This window comes from Bacillus rossius, chromosome 3, assembly GCF_032445375.1.
Source record: "Bacillus rossius redtenbacheri isolate Brsri chromosome 3, Brsri_v3, whole genome shotgun sequence".
Classification (NCBI taxonomy): domain Eukaryota; kingdom Metazoa; phylum Arthropoda; class Insecta; order Phasmatodea; family Bacillidae; genus Bacillus; species Bacillus rossius.
The window spans coordinates 36610824-36634538 of NC_086332.1; the positions used below are offsets into that span (position 1 = coordinate 36610824).

Sequence of the window (23715 nt, forward strand, 5' to 3'; positions counted from 1 at the left end):
TCAGTTGCCCTAAAAGTCATTCGACCTAACAGGCATTCAGCCGAAATTCATTTTAGGTCGAATGACTTTAGGGCAAGTGGAGTGTACTCCGTCGGCAGCCTAGCCGAGAGCCTCCGTCGCCTCCTCCTGGTTCTTGAAGCTGGGTGCACAGTACGTAACTGTAACAGTAGGTCGTGTGCTCAAGATTTGACCGCCATGTTTTCGAACCTACCGATTCACAATAGCGCATAGGACGGTCGTGTGCGTGAGATATTTTGTTTTCTGTTACGAACGCATGGCGCAACAGCCAATGCGAGTTGATTAGGATGCCATTTTGTTGGAACCAGAGAAATGTTTATAATTAAAAAAACTGTGCCAAGAAACTGTCGAGATATTACAATGTTCTGATGGGTGTGAGTCCTGATTTAAAAAAAAAAAGAATTTTTGATATTACTGCTGATAAAAAGTCAATAGCAGTTAATGTAAACTAAAAAAAAAAAAAATTAAAATGTTTCGTGGGTAGAATGGTTAAACTGAAAATTTTACAGAACCTAAATTAATTTATATGTTGAAAAACAGTGTTCACAAATAGCTGGTCAGATGTCGTGGGATAATCATTTAGCAGTTAATATAGTTATTTACTAACACTAACAACGGATGTCGGATACATCGCAAAATTTCTTTGGCTAAAATTAACAGTTGTGAATCTTTTTCGCACAGGTCGTGTGCACAGCCGTGCGCATGGCCAGCTATGCACTCGCTTTGTATGTTGTTGTTTTTTTCTTTCAAATGCTGACCCCAGCCTAACGTGTCCAGTTGTATTAGAAATAGGAAGGCGTCCAGGAGCAAGGACGATAAATCACTTTCGTGCCGAGAGGCGAGACTTGAAATTCGGCGTCGGGTCGCGAGCCACATGATGGTGGAGCTGATGGAACATACCCTTATCTACAAGGAAAGTTTAAGTAATTCAAAACGTACACACTGTTGTTCCATTCGCGAAAGTAAAATTAAAAAAACTTTGAATTTATACGTATGCGTACACGATGCATCATGTACTAGAATTACTAAATGCTACTTCGTTTGTTCACTGTAACATCTTGTGTCATAAATAGAGACCTGGAAATTTCGCGGATTCTTCTGACCTCAGGATAGAATTCAAAGTTATAGGTATGCTCGATCCATGTTTACTTTCCCATTGGTTGATTTCTTAGCGAGAACATTTTCATCCTTGTTATTTGGCACTACCTGATTCGCTTACTTCTCTCCTAGCTGGACATCATTGGCTCACGGTCGTAGACGGGCGTGTCCAAACAACTGCGTGCCAATCATGAACACAGTGCGAGATTGTGAAGGTTTGCATTCTAGCTTGTGACTAAATGAATCCGCGAAATTTCCGGGTCTCTAGTCATAAAGAAAAGAAAGTTCTGGTCATGTTGCAGCTTGGCGGAGTGTACGATGAAAGGAAATACGACTGTAAATATCCGCCGATTTGGATGTCTGAAGCAGGGAGCGCTCTGTCACTAACTCATGACCTCGACGTGCGTACAGCGGCGTGTACTTTTCGCGAAAAGATTTCAGACTAGTTGTGCGGTAAAACACGGTATAATAGTCCTGTGTTTCGTTATTGGTTCAGTTTCTCTCGCACATGACTGTCGATGCACGAATCACAGCAGTCTCGTGTGGAAACAATGCGCGTCCTTCACGGCCCGCCCAAATAAGGCAATGGCTTCTCTTGCAGAAGGATGCCAATCACAAGGAAGAAACCGTTGGCGCGGGCATTTCTTCTTCAAGTTTAATAAACGATCCGTTTTTTTTTCTCGAGAAAAACTCCAACCAGTACGCATGCGTCGTTAGTTTGTTCACGTAATCTTATTCTTGAAGAGCTCCAATTAGCGTTACACTTGTGTGTCACCAGTGCATCGAAACTACGTTTCACTCTCAGTATTGAACTACGTTAACAATAATGTAGCCTATCTACTGCTGGTAAAAGTAAGTACAAAGAAGTCGCTAAGTGTTCGTTTTTTTGAAGTCAGCATTTTAGCTATAAAGACGTCTAATACATCCATTTTTCTGGTTGCCAATGAGAATTCTTGATTTTTTTCCGAAAATTATGCACCTTCTTTAAACGGAAACCATTTCCTTGCGTATGTGTGGTTTTAATTTTTGTACAAAGTTATCCAGTTTTAATTATAAAATAAAAATATAAGTAGGTACGTAGGCCTAATTCCAACCCTTGATATGAAAACTAGTTTGGCACTGGGATTTCGACTCAAATTTAAAAAAATATATATTGTTTGGTAAACGAAAGTAAAATTTCAGTTTAGAAGTTCGTTTCGTAAACAAGCAAAGAGTGCAATTCAGAAATGTTGGTTTAGCAGGTGCGGATTTTTTAAAATCCTGAACTTGATGGAAAAGCGTGTCTCCCCCCCCCCCCCCCGGGCGGGAATCGAACCCGGGCCTCTTGGCCCACCAGCCCGACACGCTGGCCACTAGACGAATTGGGCAGACTTGCAAAAAGTACATGGCCCTATTTATAAATCTACTTTCCACTGTCAGGTGTGGGACAAAATAAAGTTTTAACCCTCATTATTTGCCACTCGCAAAGGTCTTTTTAAAGGAAGACAAGGTGCTCACTTCAGCAACAATTAATTTCTCTCTCTCCTTTGTGCTTTTTCAGCAATTACATGTAAAGAGTGTTTCCTTTTCAGGTTTTGTGATGAACTAGCACGGTTATTTACTGGTTTATTTCTTAGTATCCCGTGACATAACACACGCAAATAAAATGTATAAACGGACGGGTTTTATTTCATGTGACATATTTTTTATTAAAAAAACATTCTGTCTTCTTTATATTTTGTTATTTACGTGTTCATGCATTTCTAACATGAAACTAACTCAGAGGTAAAAAAAAATACTTTATGATGAATTAATGAGTTAACATAATTGTCCACGTTCCTCGAATTGTAGTATTTTGGGATAATAATTTTAACTCTAAATTTATAAAGATTAACTCAAGCTAAAATTATCGGCTTGGATGCTTAGATTTAAGTAGTTCATTGCGAAAACCACAAAAAAAAAATAGCATGGGCCATACATACTGAAAGCATAGACGTGACTTGGTACTTTGGAAGCCTGTTTGGATTAAATTAACGTTCCTGTGGTTATCATTTTGCAACATTATTATTCCGTGTAATTTATGTATTTTTTTAAATAGGCTACATACAGCAATTTAATGGATGGAAATTAACAGGTAAAATAATTAAGTCATCGTGAGTTACAGTTAAAGTGAAGAAACTACGTAATCTTAATTCTTGATATTTGAATCGACGCCCTGATAAATAATTCTTCTTCTTGAGATCATCGGTCAGTTAGGGGTAGTTTATATGGTCCCTACCCCCTGAAAATAAGAGAGGCTTTAATAAAATTTCTTGCACATACCAATAAACCAATTTTCCTCAAAAATCACTTGCAAGCCAACATCCCCCACAGCAATACACCAGCCAATAATATCAGTCCTTAGGTGCGTGGCCAATCAAGGAAGCACTCGCCTGCCATTTGCTTTGTTAGGGGAGGAGGGCGAACATATATATATATATATATATATATAACCCGTTAACCAGTGTCCGATAACAGTCTGTTTGTGCCTGATGATGGGAACAGATGCCAGTTACCGAAACGTCGCAACTGTTTTGTCATAGGAAACCTACTGTGTTCGTCGATGTTGTCGTGGTGTTATCCATAATATATATTTATCTTCATAGTTGTGTTCGCAGATTTGCTGCGTTGTCCAGGTTTTGCTGTCGCTCTGCATTTACTGTTATTGTTTTGAAACTGTCTCGTCGTTGCTAGCCAACTGTGATCGTCTGTGCTGTTATTGCCCTTTTTTATGACTAAATTCCTTCCACGTAATTCTTGTGCTTATATTTAAGTTTGAATGTGTTCGTCTGCGCTGTAGTCGTCGTGTTGTCTGTAATACACGTTGAGGCTCATCGTTGGGTTTATCTGTTTGACATCAGCTGACTTAGGCTTGTTCTCTGTGGGTTTATGTTTTCTCTTTTTTTTTAATTCTTATTTTGCATTCATGAATTTGTTTCCCTTGACGAGCAGTTCAAAACTGCAATGGTGTATGTCCAAGAAATTGTATTAAATCAAAATTCCTCCCTGCATGAATGATTTAGAGAACGTAAGAGGAGAGGCAGTTGGACGCGTCCAGGCGGCGTCGTGGCGACGCGACGCCAGGTGTCGTGACGCCGCCTGCCCAGCCGGCGTCCAGACGCGGGTCTTTAAGACCTGATGGCGCCCCAGGTCTCTCGGAGGCCGGGCAACCCCCGACCGTCATTTGTTTCAATCAGCGCTCGCGCCCCGATCCACTTTATTTTTAACTCGCGTCTGTTCCAGTGTGACTCCCCCCCCCCCCTTCTCTCCCCCTCCCCCACTCCCCAGCTGGCGACCCCTCACCTCTCCACCCGGGAGACTGAAATAAATACACTGCATTCCAACAAGTATGGTCACTTCTTAAGGGGAGCGAGTACCTTTTTTGGTTCACTTGCATTTTAAATGAAAAAACCTATTTTTATTTAGGTACAGTTATTTCGAAATCTACTGGTCCCATAAACCTGCGATTTTGCCAGATTATTTAGCTAACATCATTATGCCTTCCCTATCAGAATAGTAAAATTAGCACCTTTAGTTCACACGACATGATAAGCGCGACGCTTGCTGGTGCTTCTAGCGCGGTGTCGCCTCTAACTCAATCCGAAAACAAAAATACTTTTCGGCCCTCGGCGTATGCTTAAATTTCGTGAACAGACCCCACTCGAATGTGTTGAGTAGGTTTGACATCGCGTGGTTTTCCTTTAAGCTCTGCGCACCGTGTTTGTGCTCGGGAAGGCGGGGGCCTTAACTACTGCTCACAAAGCGAGAAAGATAAAGTGTCTTTGGAAATCAAGGAACTGTGTAGTATTTATAAGCAACCTAACAACCTAAATGGCCTTAAATACCATGCGCACATAGGCAAACTAGAGTATTCTTCCAGTTAAAATATATTTTTAATATGTACAAATTAATTAGACATTTAAAAGCGCCTTAAAAATATTTACTAAAATTATTAAAAAAACGTTCGTAGATACAACCTAATTTGGAGATTTTAAAATATATTATGGATCAAACTATTTGCTACACGAAAAGGTCTTACAAAAAATTCATTAAAAGATCATGCCGGAATAATAACTTAAAAAAAAAATGTCCGTCGCGACTCATGATATATTTCGTGTGCTTAAAAGTCTTATCTGTGATTTCGAAACGGGCCACGTCCATGCATCTCTCTCTTTAAAACACACTAACGGTTTCGTTTGGGTTCGAACGGCTGGCAACTCGGGAAAGGGGGGGGGGTGGGGGGGGGGGGTGTTTACTTGTGATTGCGAAGTCCGGTTCGGAACAGCATTCGCGCGAGCGAGGCGACTCGCGCCTCGAGTTGCAGTTGGTGGGGGAAAGGACGCATAAAAAAAAAGAACCGCCCTTAAATATCCCGAGCAGGAGTTACGACTGTTTGTCCTCCTTGCTCCGGCGGGCGGTCTCGGGAGGGCGGAGCTGGTTCCCCGCCGCGGCGGCGGCAGGGAGGCGGCAGGGAGGCGGCCGCGGGGAGCCTGGCCTGCATGCTGATGCCTCGTGCACAGGCAGGAGTCTCCCTCGCGCACGCCCTCTCGTGGGCAAACACAGGTGCTGTCCGCCCAGAGGCTGTCGAGCCACGTGACGCGACCTGCACGCGGCACCAGCTTCGACTTGGACGTTTGATCGTCATACTGACTCACTCTTGCACATCATTATTTGGAGGATTACACAACTTAACACGCACACGCACGCACACGTTATTTAAATGGTTCACGAAACAGGCAATTTTGATTTGATACAATTTCTTGGACATACGCCATTGCAGTTTTTTTTTTTACTGTTCGTAATGGAAAAAATATATCCAAGAACGCAAATTAAGAAAAAAAAATAAAAACAACCCCACAGAGAACAAACCTAAATCAGATTATGTCTTCGTTGGGATTATCTGTTTGACATAAGCTATTTTAGGCTTGTTCTCTTTTAAATTGTTTATATCGTAATTTGCATTCTTGATTTTTTTTTCCCTGACAAACAATAAAAAATTGCAACGTTGATGTCCAAGAAATTATATTAAATATATTTATACAGCACTAAAAACTTTTTTCTTACTGAGTAGCGTTCTAAAAAAACTCTACAACGTTTTGCAATTCTATACTAGGAATACCAATTCAGTTTCTTTTCGGAAACAAATTTCAAAATTTTTTTTATTTTCTCAAATTAAACTGAAACACTTTCCACTTTTCTTAACATCAGAACCAATATGAGAAAACCTTATATGCCTAGCTATGAATCCACTAATGCTTTATATGCCATCGCTCATAGCAGCTGAACAACAAGAAGTAATCAATCTTATCGTGTTATTAAATATTTTGTTTTGTGTTTGAGTAATCTACTTTTTCTCCAGTTTATTAGTAAGCAGTGTTTTCTAGATTTTACGTTGCTATTTAGCTTTGTTTGTAAATAACAATGATAATTTATATACTTATAAATTTTCTTGGTGCTTGGTTAAAAAAAAAGGTCGTGTGTAGGCTACTTATGTAGCCCGTAAGAATTTATAATTACTTGGCGTAATAAAAAAAACTATAATTTTGCATGCAAATAATTAATAGAAATAAAATAATAAAACCACTGGAATGATATTATAAATACGTTTGGTAAAGAATAAATTGAATATAATAAAAAATACTTAGTTATCAGTATTAATATAAAAGTGTATAAAATTAATTATTTAATTTAAAGAATAATCGAGATAATTTTTTATAAAAAATGATAATCAATAAATACGCTGAATGTTTATTATAATTTATTAATGTAAATTAATCTTATGTATTAAAAATAATTATAGTGCATATAAATTATATACACAGGAGCGAAACCTTATTTACATAAAAACATTTTGAAATACATTTGTAAAGGTTTATAAGCACAATTTATATCACTAATATTCACAATAAACAAAAGTTTTTAATTATATGTACAAATATTTAATATCAATCACTGAAATATCGGATGTAAAAACACAAATTTAATTTTTATATGTATGTAACATTTTTTTCATCCTGTGAAAATTTCTTTGTATGTTGCACGCGCATCTTAAAATAATTCACTCTCAACATTTTTTCATTACGGGCCTAAAGAAGTATAAACTTCAAAAGATGTTTTTCTTTAATCACCTACGGCATAATCAGTTGCAACTTATAGGAAATCACACACACAAAAAACTGTCCAGTGCCTACCGAAATGATACGAGCCGTCTCGCGTGTCCAACCCTTCGTTCGCTGTTACTTCCTCCCTGGGCACCCGCCTGTCGCCCGTAACGAAGCACGTCAAAGAAAGTTATCAGGCAACCGTTAATCCCTCCTCCCTCGCCACAGGCATAGCGCATCCCTTAAACGTGTTTACGCGGCTATTAATAAAGACGTAAAGGTGCGCTATCCAGGCGGTGGTTCGCGACATGCCTACGTCACCGTGTCGGTAAAGCCAGCCCCACACGACCCCCACTCTCTATCACAGATGTTTTTATACCTATTTTCTGTTAAGTAACGTTCCAGCAACCTTCCAAGGTGTCTGGCTCCGGGTATAAAAGTTTTCATACCCGAAGTCTTAGCCAAAACCGTAAGAGAACGTGTTCTTGTTTTTCTGCTGTGCCCACGAGCTGAAGTAGTCAAGATGGCGGACACATCTTATATTGTCCTTTTGTAAACATTGGGGGACGTAACAAACGTAATGGTATGCGAAATGAAACGTTATGATAGTAAAACTACCTTGGAATAAATATATTTGGTAAAGTAAAATAATCGTAGAAAGAAGTAATCGCAAGTTTTATAATACATAATACAAATGCATTAGAGTATTAATAACACTTAGTCTCCTCCTCAAAGTATGAAATTCTCGGTAGCGTAATGGTAATTTTTGATGTGGTTCAACACCTCGTCATTGAAAAAACTTTTTGTTTTACTTAACAGATTGCTAGATTATACATATTGTGCTTTAAGAAAATATGTATTAATAAATTTTGTCTTATTGTTATAATATTATTAAATACATAGATCAGACTTTTTTTTCGTACTAGGTAGATTTATTTTTACTTAAAATAAAATAAAATCATGTTAACAATAATTTAAACAAAAAAATTAACTATCTAATTAAAACTGTAACGTTTATTAAGAAACATAAATTATTAATGCATAAACAAACACTTTATAGAAACCCACACCTACTAGCTTAAATAAAAATGCAAGATGGTTTTCCTTCACTTTAGATATAAGTTAACTATGCGGGTTTCTCTGTCTCACTGGGTTACAAAAATGATTAGTTACAATTTCTCAAAGTAAGTATAAAATAAGTTAGCAATCAAGTAACATAAATAAAATATGTGAATCGGTAGCATTTTTTTACTATTACATTGAAATAATCACAATACCGTGAATTAGCTACATGAACTGTCTTATTAATGTAATATTATAATTATATCACAAATAAACTGCATTAAATCAAACCTAATTACCCCTGTATCCTTTAAAATTTATATTACTAGATTTTTAAACTAACCTACCAACAAAAAAAAAACAATCTCGTTAATTTCATAATTGCTTTGTATTTGTTTTTAAAATACTTAACCAACTTTGTTACGTTTATTACAAATTAAATATGGAAGATGAAATATCAAAAATTCGTTCACCAGTTTACATAATTTTTAACATATACAGCTAAATTTTTTATAATTTTTTTTTCATTACTTTGTTAAATTGACAGCATCATGTTTATCCTTCCCCGATATGCTTGTTTTGATTGGCAACTGCGTTGGTTCTTTTTCTGTCAACATTCTAGGTATCGTATGTATGGTGTTCAGAATTCTTTCTTCTCTTATGCTAGACAAACTTTTATGCAAATTTTTATACCCATTGGTATAACAGAAGTTAAAGCAGAAAACGGGCATATTGTGGGGTGGACTTAACCAGGTATGTAGTTCAGAGCCCACTGAACCAGTTTCTCTTTGCGTTCGGCTTTGGCATAGTGAAAATTTCTAGTGTTATTTTCTTTTAATGGTTCTTGCAGCGGGAAATATAGTTTTAGTGTTTTTTTTTTGCACATGCGTCATTGCCGGTACACTGTATATCATAAGAAACCTCAATAAAGGACAAAAAAAGGTGAATTTGCAAACACACAGGAAAAAAAGCTCAAATCAGTCGATGTCGACAGTTAAAAACATAGACATTACATCTGCTGTGCCTGAGGGTGGGAACAGATCTCAGTTGCCGAAACGTCGCAGCTGTTTTTGTCTACTGTGTTCGTCTGTGCTGTCGTCGTTGTGTTGTCCAGAATACTTGTTTTATCGCGTTTCTGGGTTCGCCTGTGCGTTTCTGTGTTGTCCTCATTGTCTGTTTAGTACCATCGTTAGGTTCGTCTTGTTTGTCGCTGTTTTGTCCAAGGTAGTTTTTTGTCTTTATTTACTGTTCTTGAGTGAACTGTCTCGTCGTCGTCGGCCCATTGTATCTGTGTTTGCTGTAATATTTTTCTGACTAATTTCTTGCACGGAATATCCTGTGTTGTTTGTGTTTTTATCTTTTGACGTCGGCTGATTTTGTCTAGTTTTTTTTTTCCTGTGTGTTTGCAGTCATATTTTTTTTTTATCCGTTATTAATGAGGTTTATTATGACATACCGTGTAACCAACAATGGAGCTTGTCCAAAAAATTCTGAACTCACACAGGGGTCATTCTTGCGAGCATACTGTATGGATGCGCCGCGCTCATGAGGCGAGGGTCGCGGGTTCGATGCCAACCCTGGTATGGCTCAAATATATGAGCACTGTGGTTCGAAGCCCCCGAAAAAATAATACTGTAGGTACCGTCCGCGATCTCACATCTCATGCTGGGTATTGTATTGTCCAGTCGTTACTGTTGTTACTGTTGTTTAAGGTACATCTATCACGTTAGCGCTTGCATTTGTTGTTGGGTCACGAAACGTTTCTAAACATTATTTTCCAGCTGCAAAAGGTCACACCAAGTAATCACAATTATAAACACTTTTGTGATATTTTTTTGCTATCATATAATCTGAAGTATGTGTGTGTGTGTGTGTGTCTATATATATATATATATATATATGGAAAATTTTAGACAAAAAATAAAATGCTAAAGCGCAATCATGATAATTTCACATGAAAAACCTATAAGTGATAGGTAATAACAATAAAATGAAAAAAAAATCAATATTACGATTGACGTCTCTGTGCATAACTGTGCAATGTAAAAAAATTATAAAACAATCTAAATTTTATAGAGGTTTGAGCAGGAATCAAGTGATGAGAAAAGTCTGCTGCTATATAATATTTCAATGCGTAATGATAGTGGGTTTGTTAAGAACATTTTTAAGTAATAAATTTGCTTTTTTTGCTGATTATTCCTGTGAATTTGTAACTAAATATATTTTTTTTTTGTTTCAGGTGTAATGCTGGGTACGAGCTACAAATTGAGTGAGTTTGAGTCAGTTAATAATTAATCTTTCTCGTGCCTTCGAGTATGTTTATGTATCTAGTGTTGATTAATCCTAACTATATACACCCAGCAGCAAAAAAGAAATCGGCGACTCTGATTTGTTTTCCCATAATTCTAATAAATAAAATTATAATTTTTTTTCTAAATTTGTGTTTATAATTAATTTAGTTTTATGTTATTTTAACAAAGTCTACCATAAACAAATTATTTTTATTAATATTACTGTAAAATAAACTATAAAGTATAAAAATAAGAAATTAACACCTTTTAAAACTGATTTTTCTTCAGTTTCGTCATGTTTTCTGATAAGGGATGGACTCCTAATAACGGGTATTACGTCCTCTGGCACGGCGAAGGGTCCTAACCCTGTCTGGGTTAATCGTACTTATCCGACACAGCATCCCATTCTTCGCGAAGAGCAATTTGAAGCTGATATAAGTCACTAGGAGGAGAATGACGATGCCTCCTTCAATTATCCCACAAATGCTTTATTGTATTCATGTCAGGATATCGTGCATGCCAGTCCACGTGCTCCAAATTCCGGTGACAGTTATGGTATGCGGGCGTGCATTATCCTGCATCAAAATGAATTGTTCACCAATAAATGGAGCAAATGGGATCACAGCCTCAATGTAACTCTGAGCAGTCAGAGAACCATTATCAATGAAAGTCAGTTAAGTGAGAGCACGGAATTTATTCCTCCAGAAACCATAATTGATTGCTTTTGAAAAGACACAGACGAGATCGCAGACGAGTCTCGCTTCAGTCTGTGCCTTTCAGACGGTCGAGACAGAGCGATGCACTCAGTGTAGTCTTCGCGGGTCACAGCATTTCCAAATCAAAAAACAAGATCTTGTATACTATAACTATAGAAAAAAATCTGAGTATCTTTTTTTTTCTGCGGACTGTATTCTTTTCGTTTAAATAAATCTAATCACAACCACAGAAAGCTTTCTTGTATTATTTTGTAAAGTAGATGAACAGTAGGTAGACATTATGCCAAATATGGAGTTACATTCAGAATGCTTTACAGGTACATATACTGTAGGACCTATTGAAACATATGAGCCGTATTTTCAAACTATGAGCTCAGGATACTGCAAGACAATGCATGGAGCTCTTTGGAATTTGATGAATTTTTATAAAAATCCTCTTCGCATACAAGAATAAAACGCTAATGTACTTTTCTTGTTTATATTGAATATACCTGACTTCTACCCTTGGATCTGGGTTTAAGTCCTCACTGCTTCCTGGATTTTTTTTTAAGAATCAGTAACCTTCCAACTAAGGAGGTGACGTTAATAACAACTTAAACATTTAAATAACCCACCAAGTTAAATATTTATACTTTTCAATTATTTGCTATTTCATAATTAATTCATATTCCACACATTTTTACTGTAACCTTTTTTATTATATTTTTTTTATTTTGGACTTGGCTGTTAAGGTTAATGCCAAATTTGAGTATTTCGAGTCAAAGTTTCCATCCTCATGCTTTACGATTTATTTGAACCGACAGTTCTCAAATTCAATCCTAAAGCTGGTATCGTAGCTAAAATCAGTTAATGGTACTTTTTCTGTTATCACTTTTAACAGGATTCATTTACTAAACAATCGAATTACTTAATCATATGTCAATTTGAATGATCGTATTTGTGAATAACCTAATCCAAGACATGGAAAAAAAAAAGACACTGCTGATGTATCAGCTGTCATTCTTTCGAAGTCAACAGCTTGTCCCAAAATAAATTTCGTGAGTGAAACAATGTGGGAGAAGACTTTGGCCTTGATCCGGAGCACGTCCCAGGTTTATGTCCGTGTTCTACTGTGCTGCGTGATTGGGAGCGTGCTCTGCAGCATGTTGAACTATTGTGAGGCGTCGTCTACCACCCCCCTCCCTCTTTCCTCCACCCCCTTCGCAAGTCGTCACGTGAGCTTCCTCGACAAGAGACATGTCTCTATCCGGCGCCTGAAACAAAACAAATGTTGTTGCTCTATTCCGTTGCCTTCTTCTTGATGTGTGAACATCTCAGCTCTCGGTACACGGAATTTGGTACGAGGACATAATTTCGTGAATGGATCGGAAGACACATGGGACGGAAAGGGTCGTTACCACAACGCCGAAATACCACAACGCCGAACGGACAATAACGCCGAATACCATAACGCCGAATACCAAATTGACCGCAACGCCAACAGCTAGAAAACTGCTGTGTACCACAACGCCAAAATACAGTAACGCCGAAAAATGTTGCTGCAGGGAGGGGGGGCCACAGGAGCAAAATGAAAAACAACTGAATGAATGTGTATGTTTCTTAAATGTATCTTAACGCCGAAATACCACAACCTAACCTAACCTAGGCTAGCCTAACCTAGACTAACCTAACCTAACCTTACCTTACCTTACCTAACCTAACCTTTGTAGCAGTCCTGCAATGACATTTTTTCGGCGTTAATGTATTTCGGCGTTGTGGTACACAGCAGTTTTCTAGCTGTCGGCGTTGTAGTCAATTTGGCATTCGGCGTTATGGTTTTCGGCGTTATGGTTTTCGGCGTTATTGTACGTTCGGCGTTGTGGTATTTCGGCGTTGTGGTGCGTCCCCGGACGGAAATATTTAAGCACGGTTCCGTCATCTGTGACGGATAGCGCGAACCAAAGCTCATAGAGACAAAGGGATACTTTATATTTTAGTGAATTTTAACAAGATGGGAAGTTTTTCAATAAAATTCCTTGTCGAAAATCGGACTAAAAGCCTGAGTTTTGTATTTTTTTTTCAAGTCTTTTTTCGTTTTTATTGGAGCCGTTTCATTGTATAGTTTAACCCCTCGTTCTACAAACGGAATGATTCGATAGTCGACGTAGTTGCTCCGGCAGCGAATTCTCGCGGTGGGTGCGGAAACTACGCGAGATTCGCGTAGTTGAAAACACAATTTTCGCATATTTATCACGCTCGGCAATTTTTTATGGTGTATACCGTATTATAAGTATATTAGCAGCGTTAAAACAAATGAATTCGCTCGTTGCCGAGGTTCGATGTTACACATCAATGGGTGTACTGAAAGACTCGCTCAAACTTCTTTTTCATGTTGTTGGGCAAGTCTAGGCGACGACGTCATCAGAGCTTTACGATCAGAAACACAGTGTTATAAACGCATTGCTGTCTGGCCTAATGTTTTTTTTTTTTTTTCCACTCGCACTGCTATGGCGACACCGAGCTATCGGGCGCAGAGATTAGGGAAATATAAGTTCGAATGTGTTCTTCTGTGCTGTCGTCGTTTTCCCCACAATACCTGTTTAGGTTCATCGTTGGGTTTATTCGATTGCCATCGGCTTGATTTAGGCTTGTTTACTGAGGGTTCATGTGCAAATATTTAATTCTTATTTTGCATTGCTGACCTGTCCGGTGCAGGCCCGCCGAGTGGCAAGGCGCGCAGAGGAGGCCACTTGGGAGACGTCTTCTCGAGCAGTCGCGGCTTCCGTGTCACGGCGAGGAACTTCCTCGACAGAAACTTCTCCTTTCCAGGACGAGCCGACGTGACTATGAATAGCTATCGTTCTGGTCTGCGCTGAGTCTCCACAGACTTGTTGATGTTACGCCAGGAAGTTGCGTGTTTAATAGGTCGTGCTACATGATTACACTTGGAAACAAAAAATACGAACTTGTGATTTGGGGCACACTGCCTCGGTACTCTGATTGATTTAAGTTCGGCCGGGTGTCATAATAATGATAGTTGCAGAGTTTCGAGCCCGTCTGTTCTGGATTTAGGTCAATTTATGTGCTTGGAGAAATTATAAGGTCGATTGCTCCCGGTCTATGAGATGCACGCTCAACGATGTGAACATAAAGATAAGACCTAAATGGAATGACCATTTATTTTCATTAGAAGAAATGTATCGGATATCACCCCCTTTCCTCGGGGAATCTGGTCTACGAAAACAGATGTTTAAAAGGTTTATTTGTGGTGTACTCGTCAGTTGTTAAATGTAATTTTTCCATGCGTTTAGAAATAGGCAATCACGTAAAACCATAAAATTTTACATAAATATCATGATATGAACATTAAGGCATCAGGCACTAAATGTATATAAAAAACGGGATTGTGCACGTTCATTTACGCTAGTTCCACAGATTTTTGCGACTGAAGCACAAGCGATCTCAGGCTATGGAAGCAGCCGGGTCGGGCGATGAAGTTGTTGAAACATGGGCTGTGTTTGCGAGAGCGCGCGCCCACCTGGTTTGTTGACAGCATGCCTAACACTAAAAAAAATACTCAATCATCTGAAGGTAATAACAAATTTCTTTTGATTATTTTCAAATGGTTCCAAAATGACCAGAATCACTTCACCGTCCCGGGGAGAAAAAAAAGGATGTAACTTGATTTAGGTTGCGTTGTGGAAAATAAATTAACAAACAACTCGTTAACTTCAGCTGTTGGTTACGGGAAGGATATTGTAACACGTGTTCGTGAAGTCATTCTACTTGGCAACAGGCTGCTCTGCTTGTCCTGGGATTCACTGGGCCCGGATCCTGAACGCTGAGGCGAGGACTTTTGGTTCGATCCTGTTGTTGATACTTTACCATAACGCAAGGCTGACGAGTTAACACACGAGGTCTAGATTTCATTTATTTTCAAAATTGTTCGATTCAGGAAAGTAGTTACATCCAGCATACAATTGAGCCTTTACATTGAGAAATTGTTACATACACAACAGTGATGGATATTTTAGTTCCTTCCTGTGGATCGGGCGCGAAAATAAAAGTTCATTTGTACACCAGACCCTTGTTATTGAAAGGCTTGGAACTACATTCACACGGGGAAACGTAAAAAAAAAAAAAAAAAAAAAATCGTAATGTTAGCACTTACGAAAAAAACTGAAAACACGTATGGTGGGCATCACATGTCTACAGGGAGTGTCACGTGGTGTTACAGGAACTTGATGTCACGCTTGAGCGGCCACGAGACCATCTTCGACCGACGGCCAGGCTCGCACTAGTCGACGAAGAGTGACAAGGTTTTAGCATTATCATCATTCACTGCTTACTAGCACACGTTTGCGTGCATTTTCACCCCAAAACTATCGAGCCACACTATCCTCTGGCAAGACCTCGCTTCGCCTGTCCCTCCAACACTCTTCGACTGCTGCCCTTTACAACCACCCGACTTCACCCCTTCTCCCCTGTCATGACCACGTCCTGCCGGTACTGTCTGTTCCGTAACCACCTCGGATACACAGTTCCATCAGATCCTGAAGCAGTTTTAAGGACACACGCACACACCGTGTGCAGAGTTTCAGAAAATAACCGCGCGATAGTGGATTATGTTTACGAAAGCCGGAAGAGATACATTGAGGGCTGATGAGTAGTCCTGTTTCCTTATTTCGTTTTTAAACTGCATTTCTATGAGAGTGAAAGTGGTTTGAACGCGTGTTTTCAGGATAATTTTAAGGCATCAAACATCGGGTAACAGATTGTTGAAAGCACTCGCACCTTTACCGTCATTTCTCCGCCATACAATGTTACGGTAACCGCTCAAATCTCGTAGTTGCCCTGCGCACGACGAGAAGACTGGCCAGAGGCGACACCGCGCTAGAAGCACCAGCGAGCGTCCCGCCTCGCTAACACACACACACACACACACACACACACACACACACACACACACACACCCACCCTCCTGACTAGGCTCGTATTTAGAGTGAAGGCTATCTGTTTACTTCGTTCTGCGGCGCTGGTTGGCCGACAACGGCGCAACGCCGCACCGGCTGCTGGCTGGAAGCAGTGGACGGGTCGGCAACCTGACTCTGTGTTGGGCAGTGCGCGACAAATGCTACGTGCTGCGCGAGACTTCCCGTAAAAACCACGAGTTTTGATGGCGAGAAATGTACCTGCGGACTCACACACATGACGCACGCTCGCGTTACTTATTAAAAAAAATCAATTGTTACAATTTTTTTCTCAAAACCGAACATAATATGAAGAAGAAAAAAATATAGTTCCGCACCCGTCACTAGAATTAGCTACCGGAGCAGCTACGTCAACTATAGAATCATTCGATTTGCATAGCGAAAGCTAAAACTGTAAAATGAAACGTCTTCGATAGAAACGAAAAAGATTTGAACAAATCCTAAACCCTGGTTTTTACCTGATTTTTGACATGAAAAGTTATTAAAATTCTGTCAACCGTGTTTAAATTAATCAAATATATACGTAGCTTCCGGACACGTTAGATGACTATAAATTATTAGGTATTAAAGTATGTTTGTACTAGTATGAAGCGTTATGTTTTATTAATTCTAGGAAATCATGATAAATATTTTCTTAACAAAAATAATTAATTCAATATTTCTTTAAGTAAAACTCTGCGCTACGGTGCCTGACAGAAGATTGTAGTGAGAATATATATTGCAACTGTTGTAATAACAGAATCCTTAGGTTTTATAAGACTTGAAATAACTCTTTACTATACTATGACTATTTTAGTTTACCAAAAATAATGCAGGGTAGTTTCAATAACATAAAGTTTCATTTGGCACACCAATACTTTTGGTATGTTCCCTAATTTTTATGGGTTATGTTCACACACACGTGGGTCCGTCATATTCCTGAAAAAATTTCTTTGCATGGTGCGGGCGCATCGTAATAATTCACTTTCATAATTTTTCCATACCGCGCCTAAAGAGATATAACTTCAAAAAATAGTTAGGAAAATCTACGTATATTGCGAATTTGATGTCGTTCATATGTTTATAAAAATGTGGATTTACGAATTTGCCTAATCGGTAAGGTTCAGCTTGTAGTTTAGATAATTTTATTTATTTTTAGCACGTTGACGTTGTGGGTAGACTTGTGTAGGAAGAAATAGATTTTTACTTCGCTTCAGCCTCATACATATGAATGTTACGTATCCCATAGGCATACGTCTGATTACACAAAGCCACGCAACACAAAGGATTTTTTCTCCCAAGAGAATCTTTGGGTTCCTATTTTTTTCCCTCGCCAATCCTCGCAAGTATTCAGACGGGCATGCGTCAGGGACGTGTTACGAATACCCAAGGCGTGCTTATGCAGCCCAGCGCCTGTTGGTTATCACCCTCGCAACAGCGCCGCGCCGTGGGTTGCCTACACCGCAAGGTCTCGCTTTACAGTAACACACGTACTTCAAGGGTGGAGATGCATACAACCTACCTCCGAGATCTTATTTGTTAATAAAATATGTACTTATGAAAAAAATGCAATTTATTGTAATATGGAATAAGTACAGTGCTATGAATTTTCTAAATTAGTATTAAGTTTACATAGGTTTCTTAAAAAAAAAAGTCCGTGAAACGTCTTTGGCAATTCAAACATCGACTCGTAAGTGCTCTATTTATATCTCTTGGGCGTCTGAAACCACAATGTTTCACGAAAACTTTGCATTGAAATTCGGCCAGGGAATTTCACTCCAATCGCACCCAAAATAGTTTCACTTCAAAAAATATATCGTAACTGCTTCCATGGTACGTGTGAGTTTTTCAGACACTATGAAGGCTGCTCGTGTGTTTTAGTTTTTACTTTCAGTTCATCAACATTGTACAAGTATGGTTGTGGTGCACACGATTAACAGTACAGGTGCAATGAACATGAAACACAATATGTTATTACGAAGTAATGTTTGTAATTTACGAAACCGGCCTACGCGCAGTAAGTCAGTCTGTCTCGTCGTTGTTAGCCCATTGTGTTCGTCTGTGCTGTTATTATTATTATTTTCATGACTAAATTTCTTCAACGGAATTATTGTGCCGTCTGATATTCAAAGTTTGAATGTGTTTGCACAGGCTTGTTCTCTGCGGGTTTATGTTTTCGATTTTTATTTCTTAATTTGCGTTCTTGAAATGTTCCCATGGCAAACAGCGCAAAACTTAAATGGCGCACGTCCAAGAAATTGTATTAAATCAAAATTCTCCCCAATGCATGAATCGTTTAAGGAACATAGTTACATTTGTTACACATATTTGTGTAGCCCACGAGTTCCCTATCGCTCTGCCTGCGAAGTTTCGCTTCAGACGCGCACAGCCCGCCGGGGTCCCCCCCCCCCCCACCTCTCCGCACTGTGGTCGGAACCGGAAGCGACCCCGCGGGCTCCTCCCATGGAGCAGATCACGAGCGGAAGCCTGTGATCCCGGATCGTGTATCTGAAACCCCGGGGTTCATATCCGAGCAGCGCGGGAGGGCTGGGAAAGGAAGGGGGGGGGGGAGGTTATCGTAACGCGATGCGATCGCCGGAGGGAAACCGTCCAATCACGCAGCTTGTTTGCGCCGCCCACCAGAGGGTTCTCGACCCGAGCACTCTCGGGCCAGCTTTCTGGAGGGTGGGTGAGATATTAAGTACTAATTGGAATCATCGTTTATAAAATCGATTCTCGGAAGTTATCAAGATTCGAGAACTCTTTCATTGAAGTTATACTTCTTTAGCGGTTTATGAAAAAAACATTTCGAGAGTGAAATTTACAATGCGCACGCAGAAATTTTCACAGGATGAAAAAAAAAAAGTTAAATACAAATAAAAATCATATATGTGCTTTTAAATCTTCGCAGTTCCGACCGCCGGCGGTAGGGCGTGCTGCGGGCGCTCTGTAGTCTCGTCGCCAGCGCCTCGCCGCGGCAAGTGTCGTAACTATGTGTTCCCTGGCCGCGGGGAGCCTTGCAGGACCGGGAGGGCACAGGGCAGCTTCTCCCAAAATACAACAATAATAATACACGTGAGCTGTTCTGATTATAACGATGTTATCTGGCAATATTGTTACTTACGAATTTTGAAAGCTTTAAACGATTTTTATCGAAGTTTTTACGGAATTATCATAAATAAAATAAGGATAATCAACGAAGGAAAATAAATCTTTCTTGTACCCTGCAAGGTGAAAGGCGAGAGTCTTCTTTAAAACTGAATGGTACGTGAATGTAGGACATAATTGCAAGCTTCTAAACGAACAGGGACTGTATAATATGGGTATTTGTCATCGTGGTACCGACAAGAAAATTAAAAAAAAAATAATAATATACCACATATTTTTAATAACAGTCTCCCTAAATTGTAATTATAACCCCTAGTGCAGTGAGAGTGTAACTCTACGGTCAAAAATGTTTTGAAAACATTCCTTAGCACTTTCCGATACAATAGTTTGGGAAGTAAGTCATGAATCCATGGTATAAATATCCTACGTTTATTAGAAAGAAGTCGACCGGATTGTAATTGTACCATATTTGCATGGGTAACTCGCCACATAGCTGTATAGGTTAATAACTTACATTAGCTAGATGCTTAAGTTATGCTACCGAACATGTCGTGCGTGGTAGAGAGAGCTGTGTACGAGCTTCCGCGGAGATCCGCAGCTGAGCAGAGGGCTACAGACCCGCCTGGTCAGGGGAGAGTGTGTCGGTGAGGCGGGATGTGCAGGCATGTGCGTAGAACTGAGGGAGGGGGTGTCTCCCTTTCCCCTTGGAATTAAGAATGCCCTCACTGACGGGGGCTGCCTGCACTTGCAAAATTGTGACTGTGAAACGGCCTTGATGTCAAAACTATGTCTTAACGGAGAACTTTCTGTATATTTTTAATTTTTTCTGCCTATTGAATGCGTGTAGGCCAAACTATGGGCAGTGTAGAACATAAAAGCACCGCATCCAGATGGCGTGTCGGACAACCCCACGAGGGCCTCCCTTGCGAACCCTGCAGATCTGCGCCCGAGCTCGCTGGTGCTTCTGGCGCGGTGTCTTCTCCGAGGATTCTTCTCGCCGTGCACGGGACAATCACAGTAGCGTAGCCAGGATTTGTATATGGGGGGGGGGGGTTAAGAAGCATGCCCCCTCCCCCCCCCCGCTATTAAAGCGGGGGGTCCAGGGGTCCGCCCCCGGGAAAATTTGAATTTTAAGGTGTAAAATAGTGCTATTTGAGCAGTTTTCGGTACTTAACTTTAAATATTGTAATAGTAAATATATTATTCATTTTTTTAATAAAAAAACTGTTTTGAGTGATGAAGTAAGAAATTAATTAAAGATATTTAAATCAATCCAAGTGCCTTGCCCACGTCCACTCCAAATCATAACTCATGCTCGAAGCTCGACAATACAAAAAAAAAAGGAATAAAAATTGTTGAGTTTCGGCAGAACTGGCCTATTCCTGGAAATTATTAATAGTGGCTAAGGGGGGGGGTGTAGTTAGAACCCCTACCCCCCCCCCCCTGGTTACGCCCCTGGACAATCATAACATTATAGGGCGGAGAAACGAAGATAAAGTTGTGATGCAAGACCCTTGAGTGCCTTCAAGAACCTGTATTCTTAAAACACGCGTCTTAACTTTATGAAGTCTTCTGAAAATACAGGTTGAATCGAAATCCCGAAACGGAACTACTGATCCGCCCGCAGCGTGTGCTGGAATGATGTTCGTGAACAGACAGCACTCTGGTAACGTGGTTTCCAGTGAAGCTCCGCGGCTGGGGTAGGCGGGGGCCTTAAGGGGCCCACCTCGTCAGGGGTTTATGTGTGTTAGTGAGGCGGGATGATAAGCGCGACGCTCGCTGGTATTTCTAGCGCGGTATAGCCTCTAAGCGCAAGGCTCTGAACTGGCGCGCAGTCTTCTCGTCGTCACAGGATAACTGTGAAATTTTAGCGGTGACCGTAACATAATATGGCCTATTAATGAAGATAAAGGTGTAATGCAAGTACCTTAAGTGATTTCAAGAATCTGTACTGGTTTTTTTTACGTCTAAAAATTACTCTGAAAACACGCGTTTTAGTCATTTTAACTCTTCTACAAACACAATTTAAAAACTTCATCCGAAATCAAAAGCACTTTTTGGCCCTAGGCGAACTCTTAAATGATTTTTGTAAACAGACCCCACTCGGATTTCTTGTATTTTGGAAATCGCGTTGTTTTACCTGGAGCTCTGCACACCGGGTAGGCGGGGGCCTTAAGGAGGAATGTGGCGCTGGGCCGAACCGGCGCGGCGGCGGCAGATAGCGTGACGTCAGCGGTAGTCCCCACATCGATCCCGCGTCCTCTGCACTCCGCGAGACGAGACACACTCGCCTCGACCTTGAACCCGACCGCGCCTCCCCTCTCGTGAATCAATAAGCCCCCCCCCCTTCCCGCCCCAGCAGGTGTGCGTCTTCAGGAGCCGACGTGGCTGCACCAGGTGTCGATCGACGACATAGCTTCGTCTACGTTCTCTACGGCAGCGGTTCCCATTTTTTTTTTTTTTTTGGGCAAGGAACCCTAACATTAACTTTTCTCTTGGCGGAACCTCAGCTCCTTCAAAGAAAGTTAGTTAACAATAATTTTGCCTACTTTATATGACAGTCGTCCTGTTCCGCGGAACGCTTTTTGGGAACCGCTGCCCTACTACGGTGTCTTTGTTTTACTGGCGAAGTAAGTCTGTGGCGTGTTCGTCCGTGTCGCCGCAGAAAACAAGCACGGAGCTGCTTAATAGCCCTTATAATATCCCTACTAATATTACAAGTGCAAAAATGGGTATTTTTGTCCTTCTTTCGCGCAACAAACGGGGCAACGTATCAGCATGATTTTTTTTTTTAATTTAGCTAGTTTATGGGCTGCAGTAGCGGATCCAGAGAGGGGGGGGGGCTAAGGGGCTCAAGCCCCCTCCAAAAGCATCTGGGTCCACTATTGTTTTAGTGTTTGCCTTGATAAAGCCTAGCCTCAACTGGGTCAAGCCCCTCCCAAACCAAAATCCTGGATCCACCACTGGGCTGGAGAGTGACATAGAGTAGATAATTATAAAATTCCATCCCGTGAAAAAAAGATAAATTGGGTTTCATAGTAGAAAATCATAGGGAGTAAGTCAAAGACAAACCGTGTGTTTGTGTAATTTCTCTATGTCCACCACACGGTCATATAGTAAGGTGTGGCAACTTCCTATCCTTCTCCTTGGCTTTACCTGTCCCCTTTTTGAAGCTCGCGGTTGCTAGCGAACTTAAGTCGCTAATAACAGTTTAGATTATAACATTGTCAATAGGTAGGGTTGCCTTGAATTTGTAACGCGCCATGAAAACGGTTAAATATATATTTTTTTTAAAAAAAAAGAAAGCCTTCAATATTTATGAGAACCGATGAGACGTACATCCGATTTACGGTAGAAATTCTCTTTATACTATCTATATTATTTCATGAAAAAAAAAATTAATATTTTTTTTGCAACTTGTAGTTAAGGGAGTTAAAAACATTTACAATGGGTAAAATTCATTGTTTGTTCAATGTTAAAATATTAGTCGTAACCATAATGAGATTTATAAAAGGCTCGTATACATCATAATGATGCATTTAAAAATGCCGTATTATTTTTCACCTACAGAAGATGGAAAAGGGCCAAAAAGTGAACGAAAGTTTTTTTTGCTCAAATATATCTCTAATTGTAAAATCAGATAAGATATCCTACTATTACTATTTTCTTAAACATAATATTTAAGTCATATCAGCTTTTTTTATTCCACCTGTAGACGATGAAAAGATGAAGATGTATTTTTCTGAATATTCTATGCATATATATATATATATATATATATATATAAAGTAAAAGGCTGAATTACAATAGTCCGTCACCTCCGTCCGTGTGATTCGTCCGTCGGTCGCCCGTCATTCGTCCGTCGTCAGTCCTTCGTCCGTCAACGCCACGTATCCAACCAAGCGATTTATAACTTAACTTCATTAGTCCGTCAGAATATTTTCTTAAATAAGTGCTGCCGACAATCCATGTTTTTCCCTCGGAGATTTCTATTGATGTCGTTGGTTATTTATGTCTCCGTATATGTAAGTAATGTATTAGAACTTCCTCGGAAAAATTCAGAGAGTGATTAAATTGTTTGAAATGAGTTTTAAGAACGACCACAGAACATCTGCACGACCTACAAACACCACAGGCCTGTGTTCTGATGACCACTGACTGCCGCGGCCGAAAGCACAGATATAGTCTATCCGTCCGTCCGTCAAAAGTTAGAGTTTGAAAGCTTTCGACGGACGGATATAATTTTTCGGACCATCCGATCGGCTGCAGGTTACGTGACCGACGGACGGACGGACGGACAGAGGCGACGAACTATTGTAATTCCGCTTCAACTCACAAATACTTTTAACAGAAT

The 23715-nt window shown here is 40.0% G+C and overlaps 1 protein-coding gene across 1 annotated transcript in view; it reads left to right on the forward strand.

The window, feature by feature from the left end:
• Positions 1-23715, forward strand: part of LOC134531268 (beta-1 adrenergic receptor-like) — a 212765-nt gene that overhangs the window by 171474 nt on the left and 17576 nt on the right. The window contains exon 3 of the mRNA XM_063366960.1: positions 10537-10566. Coding sequence (XP_063223030.1) covers positions 10542-10566 — 25 coding nt within the window. The 5' untranslated portion in view covers positions 10537-10541. The remainder of the gene's footprint in view (positions 1-10536; positions 10567-23715) is intronic.